Source organism: Sarcophilus harrisii, chromosome 2 (assembly GCF_902635505.1).
Source record: "Sarcophilus harrisii chromosome 2, mSarHar1.11, whole genome shotgun sequence".
Classification (NCBI taxonomy): domain Eukaryota; kingdom Metazoa; phylum Chordata; class Mammalia; order Dasyuromorphia; family Dasyuridae; genus Sarcophilus; species Sarcophilus harrisii.
The window spans coordinates 350,666,579-350,687,705 of record NC_045427.1 but is presented as its reverse complement, the minus strand read 5'-3'; the positions used below and the strand labels follow the sequence as shown (position 1 = coordinate 350,687,705).

The window sequence follows — 21,127 nt, the reverse complement described above, 5'->3', positions numbered from 1 at the left end:
AAATGGAGCCACTCCCTGGAACTCTAATATCACAGTCCTACATTTGCTTATAAAGGAGCTAAAAATGACAGAAATGAGAATAAAGATGGGGGAAAATGAATTATGAAGGTATTAAAGAACTGAATTATAAGTTATTTAAAATAAGAGAAAGTAAGGTATGGAATAAATCTTAGACATCATTAATGCCAATGAAAAACCAAATGAGAGCACATTATCAACCTCTATGCTTATATACCAACTCTATAAAAATTTTAAGAAAATCATAAAGAAATTCATTATTGACCTTCTCAGTGAGGATGGTAGTAGGGAACTGACAACTTCTATGAGCAATATTCCATAATAGACCATATATTTGTTACTTCCATAAAAGATATAGAGAATATAAGATCCCATTGTGTTGCTTGTTTATAATTTTTGTAAATAGTATTTTATTTTTTCTGATAGTTTTCAACAGTAAATTTTTATAACATTTTGAGTTACATAATTTTCACTCTCTCTCCTTCTCCACCATCTCCAAGCAAAATTAGAAAATGTCAATAATATCAATCAAAATTGAAAGAGTATTGGACACTTTTTTAAAAAAAATAACTGGCTGATAAACATTTGCCAACACACCCTTGAATGTAGTGGGAATTCTTATTTATAGATTACTTAGATTTAATAGCCTTAATGGTTCTTTCTAGGGCTGACATTCTCCGACTTGGTGAAAAATAAAAAGCTCAAGTGGGAGGCAATGGGTTTCCTTTCACTAGAAAACTTGCAACATAGCTGGAATGACAACTCATTGGGCATGTATTAAAGGGCACCCTCGAGCAGGTATGGATTGTGTTTGATAACCTTTGATATCCTTCCCATTTCTGACATTGAGGGGAACACTTTGGCTGGAAAGTACCTGCCATGTGCCAAGCCCTTTGCTCATGGACACTTTAGCACCTGGTTGGTTGCCAGTCTGGATTCTGAACCCAAATGGAACTTTCAGGGATGGCTCTGAATGTCTCTCCAGAAGGCTGCATGGTTTTTTAGGGGTCTGGGGGTGGGAGAGGAAGCTGGATTCAAAGTTGTGACTCCAGTTACCAGGAAAAGCCAGAGTGATTCAATATGTTTCCACTTATCCTGCCAGCCTGACTGCTGTGTGTGCTGGCCACGGCTTTCTTTTCCAAAGAATACACAGACCTGCCCCCCAAAGCAGGGAAGAAGGAGAAGGGCTCCATGTTCCTGCTACCCTTCCCCCCAGGCTCCCAAGGTTAGTTTGAGTGTCAGTGTCCCTCCTTCCAGGATCTCTAATGTGCTCCTTGAACCATCTTCCATGTGAGGACTTGAGAACTGGAGACTAACTTACTGCATTTCTCCCTGGATCGGGGCCAGCTCTCCCTTTGCCCCACCTCCTGGAATACAAACATCTCCAAACTGCTCTCCGGGCACTTGGAGCTCTGTTTAGTCTAATTCTCCTGCAGCTTCCCAGGGGAGAATAGTCCTCCCTGCTAAACAATGAGCTCTCTGTTAGCTGGTAGCCTGGGGTGAGCCCTGATGGGTCCTAATACTCTGAAAGACACTTCTGGCTCCCAGGTTTTCTCAGGAATGTGGCACCAACTGGACCAAAAAGAAGTTTCCTGGGAAATTCTCCAAGGCTGTTTCTTTCCCTGGAGGTGAACATGAAGTCCCTCTATGGCTCACCCCATTGCCCAGGGCATCAGTGCCCACTGGGCACTATCCCAAAAGAAGCTTATTATCGTCAGCATTTCTGTGGTCAAATTTTATGAGTTTTTGTGTAAAAGCACAAAAAAGTCTACTCAAAGGGCCAGTGGTAGGTGATGAGTTAATTCTGCGCCATCACCCATGGATAAAAAAGGAAGAATGAGGTTGTCAGAGTAGCCTGAGTCATCCTAAGATGTCTCCATGGGGAGGAAAAACTGATGAAGAAAACAGTGACCTTTCAAGCTTGGCTGGGGACTGGAGGTGAGGGGGTGGGGAGGAGAGGGGGAAGGGGCCTGGGTTAGGTGTTACTGCCACCTTTGGAATGTGGCTAGAGGGAAGCTCAGGACCTAGTTTTCAGAGGGAAGGAATTCTCTCCTCAACACAGATGTCATTCATCATGAATGATTTCAAAGCATCCTAGGATGACAATAGAACCTGTTCTGTTATTCTGAAGGGAAACCCAGGCTCAGTTAAGTTTCTAGATCTCAATTTTTTTCCTTCTTGGAGATCAGTATAGTTTATAAAAATGGGCTCAGGAAACTTCCCCAAACAACTATGAATGTGTGTGTAAGAACATGAGAGACAAAGACAGAGAGGCAGAAAGAGTCAAAAAATACAGAGAGAGAGAGAGAGAGAGAGAGAGAGAGAGAGAGAGAGAGAGAGAGAGAAATGCTCAGAAACACACATAGAGGACAGAAACAGAGACAGAGACAGAGACAGAGAGAGAGAGAGACAGAGAGAAAGAGAGACAGACAGACAGACAGACACAGAGAGAGAGACAGAGAGAGAGATTCATTGACTATAACACTCTCTTTTGTGCAGTTTCATTTTTTTTTTTACTATAGATTAAATAGTCCTTGATGAGTGAGGGGAAGAGAAAAGAGATATAGAAAGGTGGGTCTCAAAGCCCTCTCCTACACAATAGATAAACTCTCCAACAAAATATAATAGAGAGAACATTGGACTTGCAGGCAATCAAGAGACCTGGTTTTTCATCTTAGTTCTCTCTATTACTAGCTAAATCACCATTGGTGAGTCCTTTGTCTCTCTCTGGGTCTCAGTTTCTTCAACTATAAAAAAGTACTTAGATTAGATGACTTCAAAGACCTTTCCCAGCTCTAACCTTTTATGATTCTGTGATTTCTAGGGAAAAAAATAATATTTGTACATCTTCAATAGCATATTTTTACCAAAGGGGTGATTAAAAGCGGTGACAATTATAAAGATTCTCATTATCTTTCGGAGTCAGCTAGGTGGTGCAGTGGATAGAGCACCAGCCTTGAAGTCAGGAGGACTCGAGTTCAAATATGATCTCAGACACTTAACACTTCCTAGCTGTGTGACCCTGGGCAAGTCACTTAATCTCAATTGCCTCAGCAAAAAAAACAAAAAATAAAAAAAATAAATATTTTCCTCGATATGTAATTTTCAGTGTTGAGTGTTGAGTTTTCAAATATAGTTCAACATGTATTTTATTTATTAAGATGCCTACCATGTGTTAGTCACTGTGCTAGGGAATGGTGATACAACACCAAAATATTTGCAGCCCTAAAGAGGCTCTTATGTTTAAGATATAAGGTAAGTTTGGGGGAGGGGAAAGGAGGCACTTAAGCAGTTGGGAGATGGGGGAATGAGTTCATATAAGACAAAGAAAGGAGGCTACTAATTTCCTCTTGTAAAACAAATATGGTACTAAGAAGAAAATTGTAGACCATTTTCATTAAAGAATGTAGATGTCTCATTCCTTCTAGGGAGAAGGCCAGATAGTAACATTGCAGGTTTCAGAAGCCAGCAGGTTCTGGGGGGCAAAATGCTTTCTGATTTTGACATTCTAGGGCTAAGTATTTTTTTCCTCAAAAATGAAAATACAACAAGGTCTTTTAATACTAGTAACCCACTGACAATATGCTTCTCCCTCCATTCATTGCAGAGGTGGGGAACTACAGACATGCACTATTGTATATACTGTTAGAAAGGGTCAAAATGTGACTTGGTTTGCTGAACTGTCTCCCCTTCTCCCTTTCTTTATTCATCTCATCAAGGGATGGATCACTAGGGAAGAGGGAGAGAAGGGATGTATTTAGAATTGAATATATTGTAAAGATAAAAGGCATCAATAAAAATAAAAAAATTCAAAATTAATACCTCACATTCAATGGACTCATAGATTTAGAATAGGAAGAAATTTTAGAAATAATCTCATCCAACCCCCTTATTTTACAGATGAGAAAACTGAGGCCCAAAAGAATAAGGTGAATCAAATTTGCATAAACAGTGAACAAATAGGGATGGGGTTTAAAGCTGGGTCCTTTGTTTCCATAATCAATGTTCTTTTGCCTATCTCACCCTCGATCTTATTTAAAGCAATTTATAAATTTCAGACAGTCCTGGAAATTAGGTGGAACAACTGTTATTATCCCTGTTTTATGAAAAAGAAAACTGAAACTTAGAAAAGTTAAGGGTAAAATTAATAACAAATAGCAAAGACAAAGCTCCAAACCCAGAATTCTTTCACTACAGCTCTACCTCTAAATAATGGGCTGATTCTCCCTAGAATATTTCTCAAATCCAGTATTCAGCAACTGAATCACCCACCACTAAAACTCCCAAAGAGATCATATATCATTCTTTGAAGCAGAAATGTAGGGAATTGTAAGAGTAGAATATTGTGTATACATATACACAGACACATATATACACACATATATCTCTATATACAGATAAGAGATTATTAACTTGTCTGTGAACTTGTTTTAAATTTTTTAAAATTTTATATTTTATATGTTTTATATATGTTGACATATATATTTATATGATATATATATATATGTATAGTTGAAGTAAAACTCCAGAAATGCCCATCCCTTAGACCACAGAAAATATAATTGTAATAATTAGGATAAATGTTCATATTAAAGCCAGCTCACACATGTCCTTCCATTTTCTATTTTTGCCTCTAAGGCAAGGCTAGTGACACGAGTTGTTGAATCCACACCTAGTAAATTCACTAACACTTAGTGAATTCCCATCTGACTTGTATTTTTAGCAGTTTTGCATTAGTTCTGACCATAAGGGCTGCCAGAACCCTGGGAGAGAGACTTTAACTTTGGGCCAGGACACTCTCTCACCAGGGTTTCACCAAAGTGGGAACCCTAGTTTCTTTTCTGCCCCGCAGCTCAGTCTGGTCTGCTTCTGTCTTGAGCCAGCAGGAAGCTTTCAAAGGCAGTGAGAATAAACCCTAATAGGGCCAGATGTCCCGGTGATTGATGTGCTTCCCATCCTCCCCCAGTTGGGAAGGAAGGACAGTGTCTCAGTATCTTTCAGGATGTCCAGATACTGCCCCAGCTATGGTGCCTGCCAGGAGAGCCAGGAAGCAGATCTGCACAGCTTTGGGAGCTCTTGCTGCAATCTGCAACTCTCTGGGTCACAACAGGTTAGGGAATCATCCCTGACAAGTTCATCAGTGCTGAGGGATCAAAGGTGAGAGGGTGGAACAGAGAGTAAGATCTGTGGCCTGAGATTTGACAGGCCAGGGCAGCAGGTGATGCCCAATGACAAGTCCAGGACAGCCAGGAGATGGAATCAATGCAGGACCCATAGGGATATACCAAACTGGGAATTTCTCAAACCTGCTTCTGGAATCTGCAGTGTTACCATCTGGCTTTCTTGAACATTCTTTCTAGAAGGAATGAAGCCATTTACCCTTCTTTGGGATGCCTTTATCTTCCCTTCTACCCTCATCCCCCAACCCCAATTTGTATTGTCCTGAAGATGCACTCTAGCCATTCAAATCCTCCCCACATGTTAGGGTCCAGCTCAAACCCCATTTCTCCCTCAAAGCTCTCCTTCACCCTTACTCCCTCCCCCAACTACTACTAGGTATATCTTTCCAAATTTATAAACTTTGCCTTTCGTTTAGAGTTTATCATACACAGGTGCACTATAGATCTGCTGCTGTTCAATGTTGCTCTTTAATTATTCTATTAATAATTGGCTTTCAGAGAATCACAGAACTCTGGAATTAGAGGGAATGTTAGAGAGTGAGGAGATTAATTTTTCCCGTAGGAGGAATTCCTTTTACAATATTGGCAATGTATGATCATTCTGCCTTTGTCTGAAGGACTCTAATTGAAGGGCAACTCACTGCCTCCTAGTCGACATGATCTAACACAACTCTAACTGTTAGAAAATTTTTCCTTACATGAAATAGAAATCAGTTCTTTGTAACTTCTCTCCCTGCTGCTGGTTCTTTCCTCCAGGGCCAAGCAAAATTAAGTCTAATTTCCCCATGATAACTCTCTTAACTACTTAGACAGTGATTATGCCTACTTCTACCTTTCTAAACATTTTCTTCTGCAGGCTAAACCTCTCCATTTCCTATCATCTGTCCCCCTTCCTAGTCATCTCACTTGTTTGTCAATTTTCTTTCTAAGATGTGGCCCCCAGAATTGATCAATCTAAATGTAATCTGAGCAAGACAGGGAACTGTCACTTTCTCAAAGGTGAGTTTACACAAGACAGACTGTGAGGTCTGTTTCATCTGTTTTCCCCCAAGATTATGAGTTCACGGAGGGTGTGATCTGGATTCATTTCTTCACTGCCTAATCTTGAGCAATCATAGGAGATAAGCTTGAAGTGAGGATCATTTATTAAGCACCTACTATGTGCTTGGAGAAACAAAGGACAGAAAAAGCCAGTCCCTGCTCTCAAGGATCTCAAAGTCTAATTGGAAGCTGTGTACCAACAAGATATATACAGGACAAATTGAGGATGTTGGCAAAATGGGTCCCCCCTTCCCTACCTTTAATATTTTCTTCTTCTAAGAGACCCCCCCTTTTGATCTCAAGGACCTTTTGATCCTCTGAGTGATCCACCACCAAGAACTTCCTTCTAGAATCCTATTCTCCCAGGCTTAGCTCCCAGATGCTGTAAAATGTATGAAAATGATCTAATAAACTCATTCACACTGTGCTTTGAGTGATGATAAGTATTTCATGTAATTGCCCTCAGAAGACTAAAAAAAAAACCCATAGAAAGAAAAGTAAAATTCCAGACATGGGGGCAGAGTGCTAAGGGATATTAATTGGGGTGGCTGAAGAAGCCTCCCCCTTGGCTTCATATCTGCCCAAGTATAGAACTGACCTTGAACTCTCTGTTTAATTCCTTTCTAAGGCAATCGATAGGTACAGGGCTACTTGCCCACTTGAGTCAATAGGAACATGATAATAAGCCATATCCCCTTAAGTTTCTTCATGGCATAAGTTGTACTTAGGGTCTACCCTGGGGATCTGGAATTGCCAGGAAAGATTATTTCATGCTCTTTGGATACATAGATTATTTTTGGCTATAGTTTCATTAGGACTTAGGCATGTACTCATTCTATCCTGTTAGACTAGGTTTACACAATTCTTCACAAGGGGCTTAATCTTACTTTCCTCAAAAAGTAGAAAAAGGCTATTAAGTGCACAATTTCTCAAATCCCTTCTCCTCCTTCCAATCCCTTCCCTACTTATTACTACCAAATACTTATGTGGGGTTTATGAGGACACAAGGAGGGAAGCCCAATTTTTCTTGGCCTCAAACATTATCTGTTCAAGACAAGAGGAAGGGATCTGGAAGGCACAGTCCCGTGCCAGAACTGCCCCCCTTAGACCAAAAATACAGAATATGCTTGTACTCTCCTGAGGGGGTCCTGGGTGAGTGTTGAATGCTGGGACCTACTGACAGCCTGGCTAGAGAAGGAGAGAGAGAGGGAGCAGAACTGCTCTGATTTTCTGAACTCAGGCTCCAGTCTCTCTTTTTGATGTGGTGAAGAAAATTGAGATGGCGGGGGAGGGGAGGGATGTGGGAAAATCCTGAAACCCAAATGATCTGGAGCATTTCCCCAAACATAAAACATGGAATCCTCCTTCAAGGGCAATGTTTGAGGGAGGGGGATGCCTCCCTTCCCCCAAATCATTTGGCTCTCATTCTTCTTGGTCCCATAAAGAAGCCTATAATAATGACTGCTTTGCCATCTGGGGAGGGGGGAAAAGAGTAACAAAGGTTATAATTTCCCAGCCAAATTCTTCTTTTACAATGGTCCCTTTCTTTAGAGAAGCTATGAGGGGCTGTGGTTAGCCAAGCAACAATGAAGCAGTATGTAATAGGGACTTTAAAAATTAATATGGAACCCTGGCATTTTTCAGAGACTAGATCTTAATCTTAGCTGCCCCTGGGGCAAGTAAAAAGGGTAATTGAGAAAGCAGAATTTTTTAAAGGGAGGTGGGGTATGTGCAAAGAGCAACAATGCAGAGTTGAGGGCAGAGCTTAGCATCTGGGAACAGCTGGGAGGTCTCAGATGGCATGTAAATGCTTCACCTCAGACTCAGCTGCCGTATACATGTCTTCGAGAATGCCTATATACATATATACACAAAACAAAGCGTAAAACTTGGGGCTTTGAAAACTTCTAGTCTTCTGCCCCTATTTACATACCCACAAAAAAACTTCTGTAAAGGTGGAAGCAGAACAAACCATGGGAGTGAGAGGCAGGGTGTTGGAGTGGGAAACATATTTATTGGCTATGCTATCAGAGGACCTGGATTCAAATCCTATCTCACTCATTCCCTATTCCTGTAATCCTGGGCAACTCAATTATGTCTCCCCTTTTTCCTCATCTACAAAATGAGGGAGTAGGCTAAATAGCTTTTAAGGTCCCTTCAAGAAGTTAAATTTATGATCTTATGAATGGTTTCTTGTTAAGAGATGAGACCCTGCATGGTCCTTATTAGCACCATCTGAACAGAAGATTGAATGGGAGTATTGATGTGCTCAGGACTAATTGGTGCTTCTAGCCTGTCAGAGTGACACATGGGACACACGCCTATGTCTCATCACTGGGGTCTCTAGGGTCTGTGGAATGTTCATTCCAGAGTTTTTATGTTGAATAAAACATTTACACAATTGTTTTGTAGTCAGCTTAATACACACTCCATTGTCACTTCTGAGTAAAGGAAGAATGGAAATTTCAGCATTACTTGGGATCTACAAGGCTTGTGAGCTGTTCACAGGACAAGAAGTGCCCAGAAGTGAAAGGAATCAGGGTAGAGAGAGATGAAGGAAGAAGGAAGCTGAGAATCTTGTCTAAAGATCCTTAATTCTTACCAACTTCAATTTTTGTGTTGAAACAGATGTGTTCTTCTCTCTATTGGTTCCCTGATCTTCTCCTTGCCTAGGCAATTCTTTTGGTCAATCCCAAAACTGCTGACCAAATTACTTGACCATTATGTCAATAAAACTCAAACTTTCGATCTAATAGAGTGTCCAATAACCAAATTATTTGATCATTAAGTCAAGAAAACTTATAAAATTTTTATTCTAGATAACATAGCTTAATGGAATGCCCAGTAATATCTAAGGAGCAAATCAGAGAGCTGGCTGGGGTTACTATGTCAGGCACACAGAGATTCTAATGAGACAGAATCATCACAACCATGAAGGATCTAGATAAACAATGAATTTAGCACAGGATTTAAAAAATAGCATTATGCAAATTGTAGTACATGGAGGTATTGGAGTATAACCATACTATAAGACATGAGGAAGAATTCAGAGAAATATGGAGAGACTTATATGAACTGATGCAAAGTGAACAAAGGAAAACCAGTAATGAAAAAAGTAAAACCAGAAAAACACCATGATTAAAACAATGCAAATGCAAAGATCACCACCAACAAAAAGAAATTGAATGTCAAATAATGATGATGTTTGTTTGTCAAGAAGAGATAAGGAACTATTTCTCTCTTCTTCAAAGAGGTGGACAAGAGAGATTTATGAGTGTGGAACAAAATTGTTTTTTGCCTCTTTTTTTTATTCTTTGTTATATAGAGGATGACTTGCTGAATAGAGGAAGGGATATACATATATATATATATATTTATATATATATATGTATATATGTAACATATACCCATAGTATTTCTGTATATATATATATATATGTATATATATATACATCAGAAATGAAGGTGATATAAAAACAAAAGATATCAATTAAAATTAAAAAGAAGTACTCAGATTTAGGATTATGGTAACATTTTGTTAGGTCTATGGATCACCAAACAGAAGGGAGCCTAAAGTTCTGGAAGATTTGTGAAGCATTAACAAAGTAAATGCAATTATCTTCTACTCCAGCATGCTAAGAATGGTTTCAAGTGGTCCTTCCATAGTCCTCTCTGTGAACCTATTGAAATACCCATGAAAAGACAACCATATTTGCATCCATGACTTGGGACTGAAAACAATGGACTTCCACATCTCATACCTGTGGCTCCGAGTCTATGTTAATTCTGTAGGCTTGTGCTTTGCCATCATCAGGACTGCCAGATGACCAGGTCTTACCTTCAGTTCTATAATAGAGAATTTAGGAGAATTAGTGAGAACTATCACGAGCCCAAGTGATTTAATTATTTAGACACGTTGCTTGTCATCCACTCAAAACCATAGTTCTCATGGCTCAATGATGTCAAACCTATTTAGGCAAAATATGAGGCTTAAGGGAAAGATGTCAGAATATATAGGAAACACTAGTAGCCTTGGTTTCATTGACTTAGACATATATTTCACATAGGCAAAGCACCGGGAAACCACAAAGACTCTGCAGTCCCCTTTCAATACAATTATATGACATCATTCTTGAGATTTCAGAACTAGATTTCCTAAGGAATTGGAGGTCAGGACGAAAGAGCTGTTTAGCATTCTCCTTCCACACCCCTCCATGTCATTGTCCTCATGGTGAAACTAGTCTTTTGTTGGAAACAAAAACAGAGATACAATTAAATATGAAAAAACAAGAGAAGTAATAACATGTAGTACTCCCAATGTCTCATCATGTCGTTGTCTATGGTAAAGTCCAGCTCTTGATTACAAACTGCCATATTTTGTCTTTAGTATGAGCCCTCTTTTCTTCCCAAACAGTGCACAACTCTTTGGAAACAGGGCCTGACCATCAATTGGGCAAAGGCAAGTAAACTTAGTACATGAAGGTAATGGAATTAGCATTGTGCTGAAACAAAAGATGAAGACTACAGAGAAGCATAGGAAGATGTTTATGAGCTGATTCAGGGTGAAGTAAGCCAAAGGGGGAAAACAACATACACAACGATTAAAACAACAAAAATAGAAAGAAAGACCAACAAGAAAAATTTTGAAACTAATTGCCATATAGTTATACTAAACAGATTTGGCCCGCTTCTCTTTGCAAAGGTGAGAGACTCTGAATGTGAGATATCGCATATTTGCCATAATATATTTGGTTGATATGCTGGTTTGCTTTCTTGATTTGCTTTTTTCCCCTTCTCCTTCTTTTTTGTTCTCTTTTACTCTTTGTTACAAGGGATGACTTTCTTGGGAGATAAGAGTGGAAATGAGGGAAGATAGGAATATATTGGAAATACAGGTGAGTTAAAAAAAAAAAGATAGCAATGTTTGTTTGTTTTTTAAAAGAAATAAAACAGGAGACTAGGGTTTCTTCTTTCTATCTCTCCAGACACTGAGTTTCCTGAGAGACAGGGCTAAGGTTTGCTCCTCCTCTGCCTTTCCCAGATTCTCGTCTCTCTCTGGGGGTAGTTCCCAACTCTGATCCCCTTTTATCTCCTCTCAGACTATAGTCTCCACAAGCTCAGGGGCTGGATCTGCTCCCTTTTCTGCCTCCCCCATAGCAGAGAGAGTAGAGCCTTTCCTGAGGAGTTTGAATGCACAGATATGAGCACATTGTGCTGAGTGACTAAATTGACATTGCTGTTTATTTTTCTTCTCAAGGAGATGATTAGAAGAGCATGTCTTTATTTAGAAAATAAAAATTTTAAAGAGATTCAAGGCAAAAACAAAGAATGAAGAGGCTAAAGAGGCAGAAGGTATAACTGACAGAGGCTGGAGGGAAGAAAAATGTAACACAGAGAAAAGAAAGGGAAGAAAGAGGACCATTGGCCATTTGGAGTTACGTAACAGATGAAGCTCCTGCCATCTTTTAGGAAGAGACAACTACTTGTGTCCCAAGAAGTAATGATGTAGATTTGTGGGGGTTGTTAGGAGAGAGCCAATTTATAAGAAAGAAGAGCCAAACATTGGTGGTTGGTGGCTCCCTCTTCAGTGATAGTTCCAAGGCAGCTATTTAGGTATTTTTGTCTGGACCTTTGATTTCCATCTATGTAAGGAACAAATCAGAAACTTTCATTCTTATAGAGAAAGTATTGATACATCAAGTGCCTTGCCTAGGACCACATGGTCATTATCTCATAATATCAGGTGCAGAAATTGAGTCCTCATCTTCCTGATTCCAAGACCAGCTCTTTAGCCACTACAACACGAAGCCTCTTCAGCTATTTATTAATCTGTTGTTAATACAGAAAGGTCTGCTATTTTTTTCATTGATTGTAAAATAAAATACTAACTCCTTATCTAAGCATTTAAAGCTCTCAAAAATATGATTCCAACCTATCTTTGCAGTCTAATTTTATTTCACATTCCCTCTGTTCCAGCCAAATTAGATTACCAGCTAGTTCCAAAACTCATAGGTAGTGCATGGAGTAGTCAGAACTCACACATTTATTAGTTAAGTTTGCCATTTTATATGGTTGTGGGTTTTGGCTCCCCAAAACAATTACAACAGTAATACTGAAGACCACTGATCACAGATCACTATAACAGATACAATAATGATGATACAATACTTTGAAATATTGTAAGAATAATCAAAATTAGAAAGACACAATGTGAGCATATGCTATTAGAAAAATGGCACCACTGGATTTCCTCAACTCAGGGTTACCACGAACCTTCAATTTGTTAAAAAAAAAAAAAAAAGCATTATTTGAGAAGATAATAAAGCAAAGGTCAATAAAATGAAAACAAACAAACAAACCAAAATTCAACCCACCATCTCCTTATACCATTCAGTTATAAACCATTTCTCACATCTGGAATGTACTTCCTCCTCATCTCTACTTCTCAGAATTATTCTCTTCTTTCAAGGCTCAGCTCAGCTTTTCAGACATCTTCTTTATGAGAGCTCTTCTAGTTGCCTTCCTCTCTTAATATTCTTTTTCTCCTCAGCTTTTCTTGCAATATGCTATTTGTTTAGGTGCTAACTCCCTCCCCACTTCCTAGTCAAATACAAGGCCCCTAAAGTAGAAACTTTGCCTTATATCCCCTAGTACTATAATATTGCCTTGGACATAGTAAACATATAATGAATATTTCTTGAAGTAAACTGACTTCCCACCACATATTTACCTAGGAAATGGTGGAGGCTTGGAAAATCTGTTGACCTTAACCCACTCCTTGTAATCCACATAAAGACAAATATTATCAACAGAAGGAGCTGAGAAAGCATTGCTAAGGTTGACACATGTGGTATTCTGATCCCTGCTGTTGAGTTGCAGTGAAGCTTCACAAAGGAAAAGCAGATTTGGTAAGAAAACAGCTAGTTAAGGTCAACATTTGGATTTTTTGAGCAAGGCTTAAAAAATAGAAATGGCCAAAGATATAATATGCTCACTGAGGGCTGGTAAAAAATATATAGCCTGAGGTCTTACAAAGCTGTTTGAGATAACTTTAAGCTGAAAAGGGAGGAGAATATATATCTACAAAGTTTGATATGATAGAGAGTAGCAGCTATAATATAAGGAAAAGGACAGCAGAGATACCCAATAATTTGCAAGAGGAAAAAAGTCACTAAAAGAAATCAGTAATTAAATCAAAGGCCTAGAGAAATAGAAATCCTTATTTAAAGGGAAAATTTGACCTCATAAACATCATTACTCTTTGATAGATTAATATTGTTAACTGGAATATCTCTGGACAGGTATATCTTATTTAAAAACAATAGAAAGAATAAAGGATGATTGGTGGAATAGTATTAAGTTGCACTGAAATGATACATTCATGTGATCTAATTCAGTAAATAGAAGAAAAAAGCACTATATAGAAAATTTGGATAAGTCAATAAAAGGGAGAAACCAAGTTGAAATTGACATGGAGAAATTGAGGTATACTTCAGAACCTCCTGGAAATAGATGAGAAATTAAGAAAATAGATCATAAAACTGGGACACAGTTATGTCACAGTATTTGTGCGATAGTTTCATTATTCAAACATTTGTTGCAGTTTTCTCTCTGCCAAAACATAGGTGGCTGATAAATTATTGGCTTGCCTTGAGGATAAGTTCAGCCTTCAAATTATGAAGTGGGTAGAGCACCAGACCTGGATTCAGGAAGACGAGTTCAAATTTAGCTTCAGATACTTTCTTAGTTGCATTGTCCTAGGTAAGTCACTTCACTTCTCTTTCCCTCAGTTTTCTAACCTGAAAATAGTAGCGCTTACCTTCCAGAGTTGTGATGAGGATCATATGAGATAATATTTCTAAAGCATTTTGCAATGCCCGGCACATAGATACTATATAAATGCTAGTTATACCTATAGTTATTCTGGAAATGATTCTGATGAATGTGGATAGACTGGTTGCTCAAGTCAAAATAATAACTTTGGAGAGAAATGACTATTCCATGTTAGAATTTTTAGTAGAGGAAAATGTACCCTAGATTTTGAACAGGCATATTTCAAAGGATTCAGAGAAAGGATAAGTAGAATCCAGTGATCTAAAATTCTACAAGGAATTCAGCCTAAGAAGGATAGAACATTCTTAAGATTGGAATTCTGATGATGGAAACAAAAACAGTTCTAGTGAGGAAGAAATATGGGAATTCTTTAAAGAGTGAATTCATCAACAAAGTTTTGTTTTGTTTTGTTTTGATGGAGAGATGGAGAGAAGAAAGAACTACTCAGTTTCTGTATAGCTTTTCCTAACTCTGCCAAGATAAATGGTGTTTAAAATGGAAAAACAAAACAAAATTGGCTAATAAGGAGTTGAACTCCAAGATAATTAATTATGTCATGATCTTCAATAATGGTTAACTGATTCTAACAAGATCCATTGTAAGATTCTGATATAACTGATAGGTGTGATTGTTCAGATCTTTCAAAGATTATGGAGAATGGGAAAGATACTTGAGATTGGAAAATGGAAAATGTTCCAATTTTAAAGGGAAAGGAAATAGAAATCTCAAACTGTGGTTGAGCTAGATTAGCGATTAAATTCTATATTTTTCTTCTGGTAGTGAATGAATTTCTAAAAAGATCAAGCATGGCTTCATCACAAGCAGAATATGCTCCCTCCCCCCCCCAAAAAAAACAACTTACTTTCTTTTTTCTTTGTTATATAGACAAGTAGAATGTTATGCATATTATTTACTTGAATTTTAGCAACTATCTTACTATATGTGGATTCAAGATATGTGACCTACACATAGTTGACTAGATTAGAAGATAATGTTTAAATATAAAAGTAGTTGTTAATAAGTTAATAAGAAGGCATTGTGGAAGGAGGTTTCTCTTTAGAGTGTCTGAGGGATAGATTTTTGGGTCTGGGCTATTTAACATCTTTGTGATATATATAGATAGCAAACATCAAATCTGCAGATGACTCAAAGCACTGAGGGATAAACAGACATGTTTGAAGATAGAATTAGGATCTAAAAAGAGCTCAGTAGACTTTAATGGTGAATCAAAGCCATTGAGATGAAACTGAATAGAGGTAAATGTAAAATCCTTTATTTGAATTTTAAAATGAACAGCTGAAATATAAAATGGAAGAACAGTAGCTAGACAATATTTCTTTTGAGAAAAATAGTTTTTGTTGGAATGCAAGTTCAATTTAATACCAGTGTATCATGAAAATAAGGGGAGCTTAATGCAATCTTTGGCTACATAGAAAGGGTTCCACAATGAGGTAAATGACAGTCTTATTCTACTCAACCCTGATTACACTATATCTGAATTGTGCTCAGATCACAAAAGCTAGTTCAATTACTGGGCCTGGAATCAGGAAGATCTGGATTCAAATCCAAATTCAGACACCTATGTGACCCTGGGCTAGTCACTTACCCTGTTTGCCTTAATCCACTGGAAAAGCAAATAATAAGCCATTCCAGTATCTTTTGGGAGGCAGGTAGGTAGGGCAGTGGATAGTGTCAGCCCTGGAGTCAGGAAGATTCATCTTCAGTTTCTTCATCTATAAAATAAGCTGGAGAAGGAAATGGCAAACTACTCTGGTATCTTTACCAAGAAAAGTCCAAAGAAAGTCATGAAGTGTTGGACATGATTGGGCACCACATTTTAGGAACATATGTTAATCAGCTGGAGAACATCCCAAAAAGGATGACAAAGGATGACAAGAAGACAAAGTGAATAGAGACCATGCCAAGGAAGGATTAGCAACATGGTAGAGAAAAGAATGCTGGACTTGGAATCGAAGGACCTTAGTAGGAATCCTGACTCTGTCACTTGAAGCCTTCATGGTCCTGGTCTTTTAAAACTGGACTTAGTTCTTCTAACTTTCTGTTACTGATCTTATGAACCTAGATACTATACCCAGAGGACAGAATAATTAGGAGGGGAATGTCATAATGTCTTCAAGTCTGAGAAGGGCTTGTCATGTGAAAGGATTAGAATTGTTTTGTTTAAACATAGAGAGAAGAATCAAGCATAGTGGATGGAAGTTTCAGACAGTCAAATTTAAGATCTATGTAAGAAAAGACTTTTTAAAAAACCTGGAGTGGGATGAATTGACTCTGAAAGTCATGAGAGGTCTTCTAGCCAGAGATGTTATTTAAAGAATTCCTTAAACTCTGTTTTGATCTGAGATTCTAAACAGCAAGAAGAAACACAAGGTAGCCACATATGCTCACAAATGTCACTCTTTTAGATGATTTCATTAAAAGAATCTTGAAGTCTCATGTGACTTTAAATGTGACAAATGTTCCAAACCCAGTGCAGAGCTCAGCCCTCTAGGGCAGATATACCAGTCGACTGTAATGTTGATATCAAGAAACCTGGATCATTGTGGGGCAAATCAGCAACGTTTTGTAGATTTCTAAGGAGGATTAATTCACAAAGGTAACTTTGAGGGAGAGAGAAATCTGCCAGCAAAGAGCAAGTTTTTTCAAAATAAGGGTCAATCATTGTTAAAAATAACACTCTTGACACTGAAAATCAGATATCAAGGAAAATTTATTAAAGAAGAATCTTAAGGAATCCTCTTAACGTTTCTGGACTGAAGCAGGTCCCACTCCTCTTCAGGAAGAGGGAGCACTGAGCACAGAAATGGGGGAACCTTTATACTGGCTCGTGTGACAGTTCCTCCCTTCAGAAAACTGATTAGACTGTTTTATCTGGGTTGCAGTCTTTCTGATATGCCCACTCTATGTTTCCCCTTAATATGTATAAAACATGCCCCCCCCCCCCATCAATATCCCATGTTCAAAAATGGTGGAAAACTCCTCCTCTGGGGTGTGTTGTTTAATAGTTAATTAGCCTATTAAGCAGGGTAATAATGATTTGGTCAAGTCAGGTCATTGACCCCAACTAGTTTGGGCTGAATGGGCTATTATCTTAAATTTGTGGTTTTCTCAAAATCACAAGAGTCTTTCCGATTGGCTGAATCCACCTGTGCCTTCCTAGTCCCCCAATTTCTTGTTTGCTTAAGGCTTCTATTGAACACTTAATTGTTCTGTGAATCCTAATCTTCCTTAACCTCTCACATTCTGAAAACCTCTTGGTCAGTGGTACTCAGTATCTCAATCCCACACTATCTCAAAGCTTGCAACACTGTGGAAACCCAACTTTTCGGCATTTCATGGAGCTAAAACAGTACATAATTGGAAATCCAGAAAATTCCTGATTAGATAGCTCATTTTGAGTAACACTTTCCACTTCCTCTTATATAAATTAAAAAGAGAGCAGGTGCAAGAAATAAAAACAAGAAAGAATGAATCCTCAGTACCATTAGTCTACTGAAAATTCTTATAAATATTCATAGAACTACAGAATGTCATGGCCAGAAAGAACTTTAGTTATCTCATACAAGTCTCTTGGAAGCCCAGAGGGAAAAGAATTTATCCAGTGTCACACATCAAGATAGGGGTAGAATTGGGACTAAAACCCAGGTCTCTTGGTTCTAGTATACTTTTTATTATTCCATAATTGGAGATGAACATTGTTGAGGACTGAAAGACAATAGAATTCAGCTTTCATTGCTATGACCAAAAATCCCAGAGGAATAGTAATGAAACACTTTCCTACTCTTGGTATAAATGTAAAATGAGGCATCTTCTGATAGACACTAATGTGACTGTGTTTCTTAACTGTGCTTTTTTGTTACAAAGCAGGGTGTGTGAGTGTGGGTGGGGTGGGGTGCAATGGAGGTTACTGGCAAGTAACATTGATGTAAATAAAGAAAAGCATCAATGAAACATTTTTTCAAAGCTGCTTTGTTGGGAAGAGTTATTGACGTTTCAACTTTAATATTCTCTCCGAGGAAATCCTTGGGGAGGTTTTGGAAATTCTCAAGGAAAAAAAATTCTCTATCAGAGAATGGCCCCAGTCAAGTCTTTGCCTCATAGGGCCCCCTTTGGCAGAGGATATGTGCATGAGACGCTGAGATGAGGGGGCCCTTTCTTCTTCCCAAGCTCCAGCCTCCCCACAGACTAAAATACACATAGCATTCAATTCCATAGCATCCAGTGCTTAATTCCCGTCAGTTAATATAGGCTTTTGTATTTATTCATTCTTTACGAATGTATCAGAATTACCCTTGGTATCAATACTTTAGTTGGTCAAATGGGCTGAATCCTGCATATATGTAATTTGGCTTGGAGTCATCATTTTACCACCTGGACCCTCAGGCTTCTTCCAGAAAAACCATTTTCTGTTTATCCATAAAAAGGAATTCATTGAGGGACATGTGTACTCAAGTGCTTTGAAGACAAGGGATTGTTTTTCTTCACTCTATGTATACCCAGACCCCAGTCCAGAGCCTAGCACATGTTAGGAGCTTAATAAATATATCTGGCCTGACTGATTCCTGTGCCAGCTCTCAGAAGGTTGGAGCTGGAGGGAAATGCAGAGTTCAGCTAGTCTCAGCAAGCATTTTATAACCTTTAATGAGTACTATGGATCTCAGAAATCATAATTATTATTACAGCTCATCATGGGAAAGAGGAAGATAACTCAGCATTGAGAGAAGTAGCCAAAAAGGGACTATTAGGTCTGTTACCTGATCATAGTTAAGTAGATAAGAATAAGAAAGACCTAAGTTGAGATTCTATCTCAGATACTCTTCCTCTATAAAATGGGGTAGTGGTTATAATAGCATCTACTTCACAGGATTGTTGCAAGGTTCATATGAAATAGTGTAATGGGCTGAGGTTTGAGTTGATGCAGTGAGGTCCCAGGCACGTGAGGCTTAATAGTAACTGGACTATACTCTATTAATATACATGCTTGGATAAAGAATGGCCCCTGTCCACTCTCTGTTCAAGTCCTGATGTGTTGTATAGGATATGACGATTTTGGTGAGTGGAGGCAGAGAGACAGGAAGAGAGGCTGGGAGAGATTGCTGGCTGCGTTTGGTTCTGGTGGCCGCTGGTCTCGTGGCTTCTGGTCTGGCTAGCTTCTTGACTCAGCTGCTGACATTGCTATTGCTGATTCCCTTCTACCTCCAACCTTTCTTCATCTCTGCTAAGAATAAAGATTGACAATTTTCCCCTAACCTGAATTCCTGACTCCAGCTGATTTTAAAATATGGAGCCATCACAAAATAGCATGCACATGTACAGGGCTTTGCTAAGCTTAAAAACTCTATATAAATGCTATTATTATTATTGCAGAGCAGCTAGCTGGTATAATGGATGGACTGCCAGGCCTAAAGTCAGGAAGACTCATCTGATACATACTATCTGTGTGATCCTGGGCAAGTCAGTCAACCTTGTTTCCCTCACTTTATTTATTTGTAAGATGAGTTGGGGAAAGAAATAACAAACTATTTTGGTAGTTAAGTAAAACTAAAATGGGGTCACAGAGAGTTATAGATGACTGTTTTATATATGAGAGTTATATATGACTGAAAAAATGACAGTAACAATTAGCAGCAACTATCATCTTTTCTTTAAGTTTTAATTATCTTATTTTTATAATTGCTTTTTATTTTTCATAATACGTACAAAGATAGTTTTCAATATTCATCCTTGCAAAATCTTGTGTTCCATATTCCCCCCCAAACATCCCCTAGACAGCAAGTAATCCAATATAAGTTAAACATGTGCAATTCTTCTAAACATATTTCTATATTTATCACATTGCACAAGAAAAATCAGATCGAAATGAGGGAAAAATCATCTTTTCTGATGTTAATATTCAAGTCAGGATGGGAGGGTTGTCCCTAGTAGTCATGCAGATTTTCTCCTGAATATTCTTTACTTTTCCCTCTGTCAGTTCCGATTCTTTAGGAGTGCTAACATGGTATAGTGGATAGGAATTAGACCTTGGGGCCAGGAAGTCCTGGGTTCAAGTACTGCTTCTGATACATACTGACTGTGTAACCCTGGGCATGTCATTAAATCTCTCAAAGTTCTAGGCAACTTTTTAAGACCAAAGTTACAGAGAAATGTTGGCCTGCTTTGATAGAAGAACTTTCCTCATTGGGAATTCCCTATACTAATGAAGTCATAGGTTCAGTGAGTAAGAAACTGGAATCTATTGGATCCTATTCATTGACTATTCTATTTTTTTTTTTTTTGGTCATCTCTTCGATGAAACCATCTGACATTAGCTCTGGGTCTAGATAGGAACTCAGACATTGTGAAATTCCTGCCTTGCCTTAGAAACCAAATATAAAATACAATTTAGAATAGAGAAATAGTTTCCAGCAACAACAAGGTAAGCAGGTTGAAAATCTGAGTGATATTGAGGAGTGGTCCAACTCTGCTTTGAAGAGGCCCCAAAGCCTCAAGTTCCTTCATACCTGGAATAAAGCAGGAATGTCTGGTGCCCTGATAAGGAATAAGAACGGTGTTGGGGTTTTGGGTCATTCTGGCCTGAAAGGGTTTTTATCAGAAGGGTAGGATTCCTCATTGTATTCCATTCCTTTCTTTATAGCTTTATATAAGAAGTCACTATAAAATTTATTCAGAATTCAGACCCTGATTGATAAAAATTCACAAATTCTTACAGCTCTAGACTTGGTTGTTGTTCTTTGTGGATCATTCTTAACGCACCGTTCTTCATGTTTTAATACATTTATTTTCCCCAGTTACATGAAAAACAATTTTTTCACATTTCTTTTATAAACTTTGAGTTCCATATTCTCTCTCTTTCTCCTCACCCTCACCTAACAAAGTTAAGCAAAACATTTCCATAAAAGCCATGTTGCAAACAAAAACATAGATCTCCTCCCCACCCCTCAAAAAAAAATCTCCAAGAAAAAAGTATGCTTCAATCTGTATTCAGACACAATCAATTCTTTCTCTGGATATGGATAGCATTTTTCATCATAAGT

The 21,127-nt window shown here is 38.2% G+C and overlaps 1 protein-coding gene across 4 annotated transcripts in view; it reads right to left on the bottom strand.

Moving 5' to 3' along the window:
• Positions 1–21,127, bottom strand: part of PDLIM4 (PDZ and LIM domain 4) — a 100,382-nt gene that overhangs the window by 29,098 nt on the left and 50,157 nt on the right. For all 4 annotated transcript variants that reach the window (XM_031953097.1, XM_003756489.4, XM_012549808.3 and 1 more), the window contains exon 3: positions 10,001–10,085. In XM_031953097.1, coding sequence (XP_031808957.1) covers positions 10,001–10,085 — 85 coding nt within the window. The remainder of the gene's footprint in view (positions 1–10,000; positions 10,086–21,127) is intronic.